This window comes from Rhinatrema bivittatum, chromosome 6, assembly GCF_901001135.1.
Source record: "Rhinatrema bivittatum chromosome 6, aRhiBiv1.1, whole genome shotgun sequence".
NCBI lineage: Eukaryota > Metazoa > Chordata > Amphibia > Gymnophiona > Rhinatrematidae > Rhinatrema > Rhinatrema bivittatum.
The window spans coordinates 287,084,470-287,098,059 of record NC_042620.1 but is presented as its reverse complement, the minus strand read 5'-3'; the positions used below and the strand labels follow the sequence as shown (position 1 = coordinate 287,098,059).

General features: G+C 45.7%; 1 protein-coding gene across 1 annotated transcript in view; it reads right to left on the bottom strand.

The window, feature by feature from the left end:
- The window catches only part of LOC115094360, a 141,132-nt gene that overhangs the window by 59,913 nt on the left and 67,629 nt on the right, over positions 1-13,590 (bottom strand). Inside the window, exon 6 of the mRNA XM_029607334.1 lies at positions 13,090-13,191. Within this exon, the coding sequence (XP_029463194.1) occupies positions 13,090-13,191 (102 nt within the window). The remainder of the gene's footprint in view (positions 1-13,089; positions 13,192-13,590) is intronic.

Here is a 13,590-nt window from a genome sequence, read left to right as displayed (position 1 = left end):
CCAGATTGCAGCTTCCCTAACTTACTTTCCTTCTACGCTTTATGGAGCAACAACACAAATTGTGATGAAAAAGAGGAAGAGGAGTCAAAGGTACCCTCGGGGCTATCCTCCATGGCAGGGGAAATAGGGTGTGAAGGTTCCCTGTCTGTTGGAACAGCTTGCTGGGGAGAAAGAGAAGGAGGTAAAAATCCCTTCCCCCAGCACTGCATTAGCCACTAGAGATGTGAATCGGAACCAGAATTGGTTCGATTCCGGTTCCAATTCAAATCTTATAATTTTTATCGTCCGGCCCGATTGGTTTTTTATTTATCGGCTGCGCCCAATACAATAAACAAAAAACCCCACCCCGACCCATTAAACCTGACCCCTTAGCCTCCCCCACCCTCCCAAACCCCCCCCCCAAAACATTTTAAAATCACCTGGTGGTCCAGTGGGGGCACGGGGAGCAATCTCCCGCTCTCGGGCCGTCAGCTGCGCTAATAAAAATGGTGCCGATGGCCCTTTGCCCTTACCATGTGACAGGGTATCTGTGCAATTGGCCGGCCCCTGTCACATGGTAGGAGCACTGGACAGCCGGCGCCATCTTTAAAAATGGCACGGGCCATCAGTGGACGGCTGGCGCCATCTTTAAAAATGGTACAGGCCATCAGTGGACGGCCGGCTCGCCTGCCTGCCTCCCTCCGTTCCGCCGCTCACTGCCTCCCCAGCGCCATCTTGCAGCTTGTGACGTCATGCACGCCCGTTCATGCGCCTTTGCTGACTTGAGCGCCCAAATTGACGGGCACTCAAGTCAGCGAAAGCATATGAACATACGCCGTGATGTCACACATGCCCGTTCATCCACCTTCGCCGGCGGGGGCTGCTGGAAGCCACTTCGCAATCCGCCTCTGGCTGCTCTCGCTGCCGGCTGCCTCCGGGAGGAGGGGAGAGAGGACTGGGGCTGCCCCGGAGACCGGTACCCATGGAAGCGGCCAGGGCAGGTGAGCGGGGGCTGGGATTAGTCGCGATCCGAAGAGTGGCTTTCCCGGTGCGTTGGATTTTAGGTTTTCTTTTGCTTAAAGTTGGGATCCACTTCCTGTTACCTGTCATTTGAAATGACAGGTACCAGCGCGCCCAGGATACTGTATAGGCGCTGTATAGCGCCTATACAGTAAAATGGATTGCGCTTCATGGACGCGGCTTGCATTTGCATGCCATTTAAATACAGTATCGAGCGGTATGTGATCCGAACTGTGCATGCGGCAAACGCGGGTGCGCCGGCACTAACGCACCTCTTTCTACCGCACCTTACTGTATTGGCCCACAAGAAAGCACACAGCCCAGACTGTAGGTTTGACACCTGAACCACCTGCTAGAGACAGAGTAATACTGCCGGACTGTAGGTGGCACCATGCTATTTATAGGCGGAGCGTTATGGTAACTGCTCTGTCTCCGTCTGCTAGAAGGGGGGCAAAACCCAGGAGTCTGGACTGATCCAGGTACATACAGGGAACATTCATTGTATACAAACAGAAGGAAAGGAAGTTACCACAAGCTTTCACATTTCTCACAGAATATGACAGCAGATAAGGACCATAAGACCCAATTAGTCTTCCCATTTACTTCCTGTTGGGTTGCCACAGATTCCAATTGAAACATAGTAAAATAGTCTATCCAATAGGCTTTTTGATTTTTTAGGGTAACTAGCAACTTGCACAGAGCAGCAATTTATGGGGGCTGTTATGAAAACTACCCTATAGGTGCACAGAGCCAGGCCTGGACTTTTGCACAGGACTTAGACATGTGCCAAGGGCAGGAGAGTTCAGCCCTCCTGTTAATCCCAATCAGAATCTTCATTCCCTCTCACTGCCTGTGCCATACCCTCCTCCCCCCCAAGACCTCAGGGCTCAAAAATCAGCAGAATACAGAAAGCATAGGATAAAAATCAGCCTGTTCTCACAGGCAGAGATAGCCAAACCCTCTGCGCTTCCATGCAGAAGACAAGGCCCTATGAGCTCTGGCTGGCTGTCTCCGCATTCACTGCCTTTTGTTGATACCCTGTGTTCTGTGAGGTGGAAACAAACTGATTGGGGATCCGTAGCAGAGGAGGAAGTGGTTGTTAAAGCTCCATGTCTGGGAGGGGAAAATCACGAGGAACGCTTGTGCGAAAAGCAGCACTAGCACAATCATGTCTACGGATAGCAAAATTTAAATCTGTCACCGCACAAGCTTCATCTTATTTCACCATCTCACACCCTCTGGAAGGATATAAGCAAACCTGTCAGATAGCAAGGAAATTTAAAAAAAAAAAAAAAAAACTAAAAATTTAATGGAGATGAAAGTTATGATGTTTAGGGCCTACATTTATTTCCTTTGGGTAGGAATAGGGGAGGGCCAAGTAATGATGCAAGACACCACTGGAGTATCTGCATTTGTCAAATACTGATTGAAAAAGTTTCAAGAAAGTCAACAATCCTGCAAAGGAGCAATCTGTATGAAAAACAGCAAGTGGATGTAACTCAGGCCCCAGCACCATCAAGTCTGACAATTTAAGTTTGACCCATCTGAATTCCATCAGCATGAGCCTACAAGAATATGGATTATACCTGAAAAAGAAACAGAGCCGCCAAACAACTGAACCCAAACTTAAATTTAAAATAGTAGTACAAGAATTATTTTGGAAAAAAAGCTTAAAGTATGAACAATCTATTTTAAAAAAAGGCTCATATTTCTTGCAGTGCATTCACAAGAATCATTGTACTCAAGGATTCCAAAAATTCCTTTAAGATCTACTCAGCAGGAACAAAATACCTTTGCCATGAACTCCCAAACTCCAACTCAAATTGTTTGGGGAGAGGGGAAAGGAACAGTATCAGCAGGAGTACCTGGCAAGTGCAACATCTCATCACCCAGGCAGCCCCACCACTTTCCCACCCAGCTGCAGTCCTCTCCTCCTAGAGTCTCCCCTCTCCCTCTAACACTTCAGCCCTCTTTCTTCTGCCAGGCACCAAATCTGGCCAAAGACACCACACCTTTGCCCCAGGCCTCCTCAAGGTCAAAAGACATGGCCTGCGCCTCCCAGGGATCAATCAGGGCAGAAGATTCCTCCTTCCGCTGAGGACCTGGGCCTAAGGCTTCACTGCATCACTCACTAATTTTCAAAATGCTGACTGTACATTTCACCATATAATCATAAACCTCTTAAAACTCCACATAACTTTTCAGTTATCCATCTCAATGACTTGAATATTGACCTCTAAAATGTTCAGTCTAAATGGCTACCTGGCAATACTGAAAGCCGTATCCGGCTAAATTCTAGCCCCCTAAGTCAGGGGAGTTCTCGTTGAGGGCAGGAGGCAGTCACTTTATTCAACTAACTCTGGTCGGGCCATGGGGCTGTCCTAACTAGTACAGCCACACAGCAGCTAAATATGGACCTCTTAAATTTCAGAACAAAAGCTAAAAATATTTAAAATTCATAAACTGTTTTGGCACCTGACATGTCATATTCCAGAAAAAAAAAAAAAAAAGCTGGGGGGGGGGGGGGGGGGGGGGGGGGAGGATTGAAATTCTGATCAAAACGTCACAAAATTTTCATCCACCATTCAGGTCTGTTGTGCTCAGAAAAAAATTTAAATATACAGAACCAGATGGTCAGTGAAAATCATTTCCTTTGCTGTAATGGAAAACATTACAGCAAAGGAAATGATTTTCACTGACCATCTGGTTCTGTATATATATATATATATATATATATATATATATATATGTGTGTGTGTGTGTGTGTGTGTACTCTGATCTCATAAGCACCTTTGCATCAGAAAATAAGTTAAAAATTAAGAACTGTGGGCATCAAGAACGATTTTGAAAAGACTAAGCCTTAAGAAAGGGATTGTCATGTCTTTCTCATATTGCGCCCAGAGTAAATTGGTATGCAATTTATATATGTATATATATATACATATATATACACACACACATATATACATATACACACACACTTCCTCGTGACACCAAATTTTCAGTTTGTCAGGAGTACAAATGGATGCTGGGGTATTTTTTTTTAAACCTCTGTATATACATGTAGATGTGCACAACCCAGAAAGCATGCTTCCTTAGTTCTGCAGGGAGCTTCTTGTTTAAGTCTGCTTGCTGTCACTTTCTGGATTCGATTCACCAGAACCCCAAGATATGGCTCACTAATAAACAGATCAAATGCAAACATGGCCAGACAGCATCTGACCTCTGTGGCAAATTGGTTTAAGACTGAGCACGTCTAGGGAATGTTCTCTGACTGCCAAACAGGAAATTATTTCATTTTATTTGTGTGCTTAAGTCTACCTGGTAGTGATTTTAGAAGACTGAGTGACTTATTAAAAAAACCAAAAAAAAAACCATGGTGCTTAAGTGGTAGTACTTGTATGTGTGTGTGTCAATGCAATCATAACTAAATCAAAATATAGAAACAAGAGAGGAGGAGCAGTGGACTATAACCCAGGGAAACCAGGGTACAAATCCCATTGCCACTCCTTGTGTGCTTGGGCAAGTCACTTCACCCTCCATTACTTCAGGTACAAACGTAGATGGTGAGCCCTCTGGGTACAGAGAAATACCTACAGTACTTGAATGTAATCCACTTTGAAGTGCCAAAAAGTGGAGCATTAAATAAATACCTACAGGGAGCATAGGTGTGCTTATAAATAAAAGACATACAAATTTTCTCTGAGTATTTCACGAGACATCCCCTACCCCTGAGTACATTATATGATAAATTGTGACAGGAGGGTGGAACACTATTTTGTCTAGAAACCAGATTGGCCTTTTAAATAGTTCAACCTGGATCAGACAATATAAAGATCCCCACATTCCATAGTGGAGCTTGTAGAAATTTATTTATTTATAAACTTTTTTATACCGGCATTAGTAGGAAAACATCATGTCAGTTCACATTTTAACAATAGGAGTGAAAGTACATCATAACAGGGAGTTAGGGAAGGGACAACAGCACAGTAAATACAGTTCAAACTGCACGAGTAACAATACAAAAATATAACTGCAAGAGGTGACAAGATATCATCTTAAAGGTTGAGTTGGCTCTTAGTGTGGACTAAGAAGGTGATAAAAGGGATCGTACGTTCAGCTAGGGGGAACTGAAGGCAGAAGTCAAAAGGGGGAAAGGAGTAGGGCTAATCCGGATAGGCCTGTTGAAACAGCTATGTTTTGAGTTTCTTTTTTAATTTGATTGGGCAAGCTTCTAGGCGGAGCACCGTGGGCAAGGATTTCCATCGTGTAGGGCCTGCAATAGATAAGGCACGGTCTCTGGTTGAGGAGAGGTGTGCTATTTTTTTTTAGAGAAGGTACGTGTAGGGTTCCTTTATGGACTGATCTTGTGGGTCGATTATTCAGCATGGGGCTGAAGGGTATATCAAGCCAGTAGGAATTGTGAGAATGCATGGATTTGTGTATGATAGTTCATATTTTGTAGATTATTCTAGAGGGGACGGGGAGCCAGTGGAGGTCCTTAAGAATGGGGGCGATGTGGTCTGTTTTACGTGCATTGGAGATGATTCTGGCAGAAGCATTTTGCAACATGTGCAGAGGTTTTACTGTAGAGTAGGGGAGTCGTAAGAGTAGTGAATTACAGTAATCAAGTTTGGAAAGAAGGGAGGTTTGGATCACTGTGCGAAAGTCTTGAGTGTATAGTAGGGGCTTGAGGTTTTTTTAAGACATTAAGTTTGAAAAATCCATCCTTGAGTATAGAGCTCACATTTTTTCATGTTTAGCTGATTGTCAAGTAGAACTCCAAGGTCTTACGAAAGGGTGATCTGTAATGGACTTGCAGGCAGGGTCTATAGATATGCTAAGATCATATCATATAGATATGCTAAAATCAGCATAGATATGAAAAAGTATAATATTTTACCCATGTAATGCTTTTGTGAATTTTTTAATTTTTACATCAGGGATAGTACAATGGTCTCATCTTTACTGCAGGCTGTACTGGCAGCAGCTGTGCACTTCCAGCGCATACAGAATGCATACAGCAGGAACAAACCCAGTAAAGTTCACTGTCATGTTATATGCTACCTCGAGTTTAGCTGTTCCCATTCTATACCAAGGAAATTAACTGGCTGGTGATAAAGCCCAAAATTCTGCTTAGAAAATATTGTCCTCAGATAATACATCAGGCCCTATTTTTATCATAGATGGTGTTTCTAAAATACGGACAGCTGAACCAACTTGTTTACAAGTCTTGGGTTATTTACAAATGTTCACCTGAAATCAGAGACAAATACACTTTCAAAATAAGACATTTTAAAGTAAGAGATCTGCTGAAAGATACCATTTTGAAAGTTTGACTGACAAACTAGGCAGGGATGGATTTAGGGTTTTGCTACCCCTAAGCACCTTTGGTGCTTTCACACCCCCTCCCCACCACCTCTAAGGGTCTGTTGGTAGCAGAAGGGCTGTTCTCTGATGAATACGCTTCAGCAGAGCTGAAGGCAGCAAATCTTAGGCAGCCTGCTACCCCTAAATGTTTGCTACCCTAGGTACACGCACAGTGGATGCCTATTGACAAATCTACAGCTGGTTACTGGTGTAGATCTCCTCTTGATAATTTGGATCCAGTTACCAAGAACCCAGCCCTCTGCAAAGCCACGATAGCCACGCATGCTACTGTGAAACTAGCAAATCATTTTTAGGTTAACAGAAAATAAATCCAGCAAGAGGTTTCATGCAACAAGCCCCGGACTACCCAAGGAAAGGGGGAAACTAGAGTTGTTACCTGTAAAGGAAAATTGGTTCTTACCTCCTAATTTTCATTCCTGTAATACCACAGATCAGTCCAGACCAGTGGGTTATACACTCCCACCAGCAGATGGAGACAGAGAACAAAAAAACTTCGAGGCACTGCTATATACCAAGTGCGCCACCTGCAGCTTCCCAGTATTTATCAATACCCAAGCCAAGAAAGACAAAAAACGTGTCATGATTTTCACTATTTTCTCATGAAAGAAATTGGCTAGTTCTTCACTTCTATTTCCAGCATCCTTAGAGGTAGGTATGGAGTTGCTTTTCGTCATTTCGGCTACATATGTGAAGAGCGCATTTGCATTATATTGTAGGTCGTGAATCCTTTTTGCATGGAATACCTTTTTTGCATTGTGGGTTTGCTCACGGTATTTCGTCTGTATGTATTAAGTCGTGCAGGCGAGGGGTCATTACCCAGTCTCTAATTTTCTGAGGGTGCATTTCATCGTATACCATGGTTTTTTGTTGTGTTGCGTTGTTTGATTTTCTTAGAGCGTAGGGGGCAAGTTTCATTGGCAATAATATTGGTAAGTGAGTTCCATGAGGTGATGGCAGTGTTAGTGTTTGTTAGATCAAGATTGTGTAGTTCCTTCTTGAGGGCATCAGTGAGATTGTCTCTGGAGCATGGTTTGCGAAACTGTATAGTTTTATCCTCAAAGAAGTTGGGTGAGTTGTTTAGCTGAAGGGAGATGGTGGTGCTGATAAGGTGGTGATCAGACCAGGGCACAGGGGAGCAGGTAGGGGTACTTGCGGCGATGGAATCATTGATGAATATCAAATCGAGAGTGTGACCTGCTTGATGGGTAGGATTAGATAGGATTTGTATATATCCCATGGCTTTTAAGGCTGAGAGAGAGGTTTCACAAGAAGGTGAAAGTGGTATTGCATCGACATGCAAGTTGAAATCACCCAGAATAATAGCTGGTTTGTTAATGTCTATGTTTTGCGCGATATATTCTATGAAAGGGGAGGGTTTTTTTCAAGTATGCCTGGGGGTATATAAGCAAGACAGATTTGGAGGTGGGGGGGGGGGGGGATTTGAAAAGCCCGACCTCGAATTTTTTAGCAATTTGTACTGGATATGAAATTAGTTTAAATTCTTTTTTAGCAGCGAGAAGCAGACCACCTCCCTTTTTCTTAGGTCTTGGAATGGAGTATGTGTCGTATGTGTGGTTGGGCAGTTGATTGAGTAGTACAGTGTCTGTATCTTTTAGCCATGTTTCAGTTATAGCACATATCTGGTTTATCAAGTAAAATATCATGTAGAATGGTGGTTTAGTAATAGATTGCACATTGAAGAGTATGATGGCTAAGGTTGCAAGGCCTAGAAATTGTGTGAAAGGCATGAGCATGATAGGGATAAGTTGCCTATTTAGTTGCTGCAGTTTGTTGGGTGTATGTGAGGATGGATGGTATTTGTCTTGGGATTTGTGGTTGAGTATGGGGATAGGGTTATGTTTGAGAGGAAAAGGTGTTGAGGGGAGCGTTAGTATTACCAAGGGATGCAAGGTAATTGAAATCTCTAGGCGGGGGACTCTGCGGGGCAATAAGGGGCAGGCCCCTTTCTAGCGCTCCTTCAGCACGAGACGCCCGGTGTTGGAGTTTGTTATATGGGGCTTCTACAGCCGGATGTGAGGTGAGCCGGGTGGGTGGTCCGATGGCGTCATGGCGGCCTCAGGCTCAGACCCCGATGGGTCACCCATGCCGATGGCAACGAGCCTAGTGGGGAGCGAGGGTCGCGATGCAGGCAGGACGGCAGGAACGTTGGTCCGGCACAAAAGAGGGCAGAGAAGAGCTTGCCTTGGTCTAAAGACCTTCCACAGCCGGATGTGAGGTGAGCCGGGTGGGTGGTCCGATGGCGTCGTGCGGTGTGGTGGTTCGGCGGCCTCAGGCTCGGACCCCGATGGGTCACCCGTGCTGATCGCAACGAGCCTAGTGGGAGAAAGGGTCAATGTGGGCAGGATGGCAGGAACGTCAGTCCAGCGCACCTCCTTTACCATGTCCAGCACCCAGCGATCTGATGTGATCTTGGCCCACTCCTCGTAAAAATGGGACAACCTGCCGATTGTCCTGCACGAGGGGTGGGAGGGCCTGACTTCATTGGGCAGGTTTACCGGCTCCAGCCCCCTGCCCGAAGCCTCCTCTTGCAGGTCAGCCGGCACCACGAAAGGACTGTGGACGAGAAGTGGACTGCCTGGTACTAGAGGAGGGAGCACACCTTCCCGATTTGGTTTTTCGGGAGTCCTGAAACCGGGTCTGTGGAACGAAGGACTTCCTATCTTCTGGCAACTTATTGCCCTTGGATTCTCCCAGAGATTTCATCAGCTGGTCCAAATCCTCTCCAAATAATAACTTCCCCTGAAAAGGAAGATTACACAATTGCAATTTAGAGGAAGCATCTGCCGCCCAATTGCCGAGCCACAGAAATCGTCGAGCCGCTACAGATGAAACTATGGTCTGGGCAGAAACACGCACTAGGTCATATAAGGCATCTGCTACATAAGCGACCGCCGCCTCCAGGCGGGTCGCCTGAGATGTGGACAGGACACCTGAGGACATTGCTTCCTGAGGTTTCTGAATCCAAACATAAAACACACCCACTGCATCATGCTCACGCACATCGCAACCCAAAGGCCCAAAGAGGAGACCTCGAACAAGCATTTCAGGTGCAATTCCAGCTTGCAGTCTTACACATCTTGAAGTGTCACAGCCCCCGCCACTGGGATAGTAGTTTTCCTAGTGACCGCCAATTGGACGCTCATGGCACCTTAAGGTCCCTAAGGTGCCATGTCCACTTTAGGGACCTTAAAACATTCCAAATGCTCATCAAGTAGTGGATACAACTTTTGCATCACCCGGCCGACCTTAAGGTCTGTGTCCCCGGACGCAGACCTTAAGGTCACGGCTCACAAGTTTCTGAATCTTCTTTGGGATGGGAAAGGCATAGGTGGCCCCTGGAGGCCACCCAGGACCGGGTTCACATCACCGATTCCTCCAGAGTTTTACCCCCAATTCCTCCAGCACCTGTGGAATAAGGGGCCGCAGTTCCTCCTCAAACAACCATACCACACAGGGATGGTCTGCTGCCAGGCCAGGGTCCACCTGACACTGGTTGTCATCGCCGTATCCAAGCCCAGGGAGACCTCCCCCTGGTTGTCAGTGGTGTCCCCCTGGGGAGGGGGAACCTCGTCCCCCAGCGGATTGTCCGAGTCATCCAAATCTTCCCACACCAAAGCAGTGCGAGAAGTACAATTGTACGCTCTAGATGGGGATGCATCTGGTCCCCCATACTCCCCTCCTAGGATCTGCACTTTGCTAACTTCCTTGCCAGGAATGCCTTATGTATTAGAAACAAATTCCATCAAAAAAGCACCCGGGGTAGCTTCATCACCGCTGGAGTCCAACTCCGTGTGTCCCTCAAGTCCTCTGGCCTCAGTTCCCGTACCACGGGAGACAGCAGAGGAGGGTCATCCTGAGAATATTTTCCCACAGGAGGAGCAGCAGGCACTGAAGCCCTACCTTTGGACCCAATTCCGGTGCCTGATTCGCACACAGCCTTCCTAGGCTTAGAGCCCTTAGCTGAGGACCCCTCCCCTCCCACAGCACATGTAATGCAAAGTGAGAGAGGGTTCAAATAGGCAGACCATACCCCACAAGCCTTTCAGGTTTCTACCAGTGGCTTTTCTGCCAGTGCATTACTCCAAAAGGGGCCCAAAGGTACTTCCCCTGGAGGAATCAAGTGCTGCATTGGAGGACCGCCGATTCCCCCAAAAAAAACGCTGGCAAAAATCAGCCCCAGCACTGTAGGGGAGCCTCATGGCAGCTGAAAAAGAAAAAAAATGCCTGACGTACCAAAAATAGACCTGGGACCACTGCGGAGACACTTGCTAGGAGGCCCTCCATCACCCCGAGAAGGCTCTACTAAAGGCTGCTAGCTCTCCCCTCTCAGAAAAATTGAAATTGGGGCCTGTCTAGCTCAGCCCAGCTGAGCAGACTGATTCACCCGGCAAGCCATGGGACAGAAGAAAAATGTTATTGGGAAAAAAAAAAGTTAATGCAAGTAAAGAAAAAAAATAACTGTCCAATGGGGATACTTTCTTGAACCAGTGGTCACGGAGAGGGAGCCTTTGGGCCGCTGAGAGAGCCAGACCCCTGGCTATCAGGGGTCCTGGAACACACGAGCTAGCACTGCCAGGGTATCCAACCCCCCATTCGCCCGGCTCTACCTGAGGGATGGCCCAGAAAACTGAACCTGGCACCTCGAGGAGCAAGAAACTCAAACTCAGCTCACAGCTGTAGGTATGCACCACCATCATCTGCTGGAGACAGAGAAATACTGAGGAGATGCAAGTGGAACACTTGGTATATAGCAGTGCCTCGAACTTTTGATATCTTCCTCCATCTGCTGGTGGGCATGCATAACTCACTTGTCTGGACTGATCTAGGTATATACAGGAACGGGCGTTCTCCTAGGAGAGCAGGATATTAGTTCTCATAGATGGGTCACCAACAGATGGAGCCCGGCACAGAAAAAAAACTTGTCAAACTTTCTAGAACTTAGACTGGCACACTGAACATGCCCAGCATGCCACTATTCATGCATCCACATGGGGGTCCCGCTTCAGTCTCGCAACAGAATTTACGAGCGAAAAATAAAATAAAAAGGAAGGAGAACCCAACTCTGTGGGGTGGTGGGTGGGTTTCCTGAGGACTAACATCCTGCTGTCCTAGGACAACATCTTACAGGTAAGCAACTCTTTTCTCCTAGATCAAGCAGGATGGTAGTCCTCACAGATGGGTGAATTCGGAGCTACAGGCTACTCAGTCACAACCATGACCAATAGGCATCAACCTGGGTGCCAACATGCACCAAAATAACTGCAGTGCTGTTGGTAAAATAAGGAGACAGCCTGAAACCGAACAATGGGCTTGAGGCAGGAAGAGTTTGGTTTAAGTCTGGAAGAGTTCTGTTGGAACTTCAATAAAGTCTTCATGACCAGTGGAAGAGGAGGATATGCATCAGGAGACTGAAGAGGGACCCCATGTGGATGCACGGATAGTGGCATGCTCAGTGTACCAGTCAAAGTTCTAGAAACTTTGACAAAAGTTGTGTGCCAGGCTCCATGTGATGTCACCCATCTGTGACGGCTGAGGGGGGATATGAGGGGGGCAGTGCTACGTCAGGCATTAAAATCATGAGAGGTCTAGAACAGGTAGATGTGAATTGGTTTTTTACTCTTTTGGATAATAGAAAGACTAGGGGGCACTCCCATGAAGTTAGCATGTGGCACATTTAAAACTAATCGAAGAAAGTTCTTTTTTACTCAACGCACAATTAAACTCTGGAATTTGTTGCCAGAGGATATGGTTAGTGCAGTTAGTATAGCTGTGTTTAAAAAAGGGTTGGATAAGTTCTTGGACGAGAAGTCCATTACCTGCTATTAAGTTGACTTAGAGAATAGCCACCACTATTATTAGCAACGGTAACATGGAATAGACTTAGTTTTTGGGTACTTGCCAGGTTCTTATGGCCTGGATTGGCCACTGTTGGAAACAGGATGCTGGGCTTGATGGACCCTTGGTCTGACCCAGTATGGCATATTCTTATGTTCTTATCCTGCTTGTCCTAGGAGAATCAAATTTTCTGAAGCATCTCACAAATTGATCAAATAATGCCTATTGATAATAGGAATGAGTTATAAATGCTTGGTTATCTGACAGATCTCTTACTAGCCATTTCTTTAAACCCACAAAGGTTTTCCAGATATCTGCCTTCTCTTTTACTATTTCCTTTCCCTATAACGTCACCACATTCCCAGAAGCACCAGCATCAACTTTTCAAAGCTGAAGCCATCTCAAGGATAGTATTGAACATGTCCCTAATACCCTCAATCCCTCCTCCTGTTCAAGAGGGGCGGTGTGTTTATTACAGCATCCCACAGTGCACACATGAGAAAGGTTCAAACCCTATTTTTCAAACCACAGATCAAGATCTGACCTTGCAACCTTTTTATTCCAAACCAAGGAATTTATTGAGTTGACAAGGCAGCTCTCCTAACTTGGTTGGTAAAACGTTTTTCCTTTAGCTGGTGTGCTCATTTCTCTTCCCTTATAGCTTCACCCTCTCTACACTAAGGGGCAGGAGCAATCAGCTCTGACAATATTCCTTTAACTGCACACGATAGCTGTTTTACAGGGACATTCTGATGTCCTACCTCATATCAATGGCTTGAGCTAAGATACCATTTAATAAAACACAATATTGGTGTCCAATACCAGAAATGGTATGATTTTTACCTTTTATCTTCATCCACAGAACAAACGAAACACAGAGCAGGAGAGCAGACAAAAATGCTAATACCTGAAGGACAGCATTATGCCATCTCCACAATTCTCCAGCTAAGAAAGGAAGGGAAGAAAATGAACAGAGGATAGTAATTACTATGATGATATATCTCTAGATATCTATTCTGTTTTGCTGCTGCACAAGACAAATCAGTTAGCAGATCCCTCTCCTAGAGAGACTTTGCAATCTAGGTTTCTGCATTGGAAGGCACAAATGAGTCACTAATTTAGCAAATGGCCTTGCAAAGGCACAACAGCAAGTAGGAATTATGGTAATAAAAGTTCCCTTGCATGGGATATTCTGGTGTTCAGTGAAATCTTGAAAGCTGGTGGTAAACTATGGACATGGCGATGGCTTTAAATGCTGCATTGCATTACTGTACACCATCTCTGGATTACAGCACTGAGGTCAAGTATACCCACAAACATAGGCTATTTAATTCAAAATGTAAA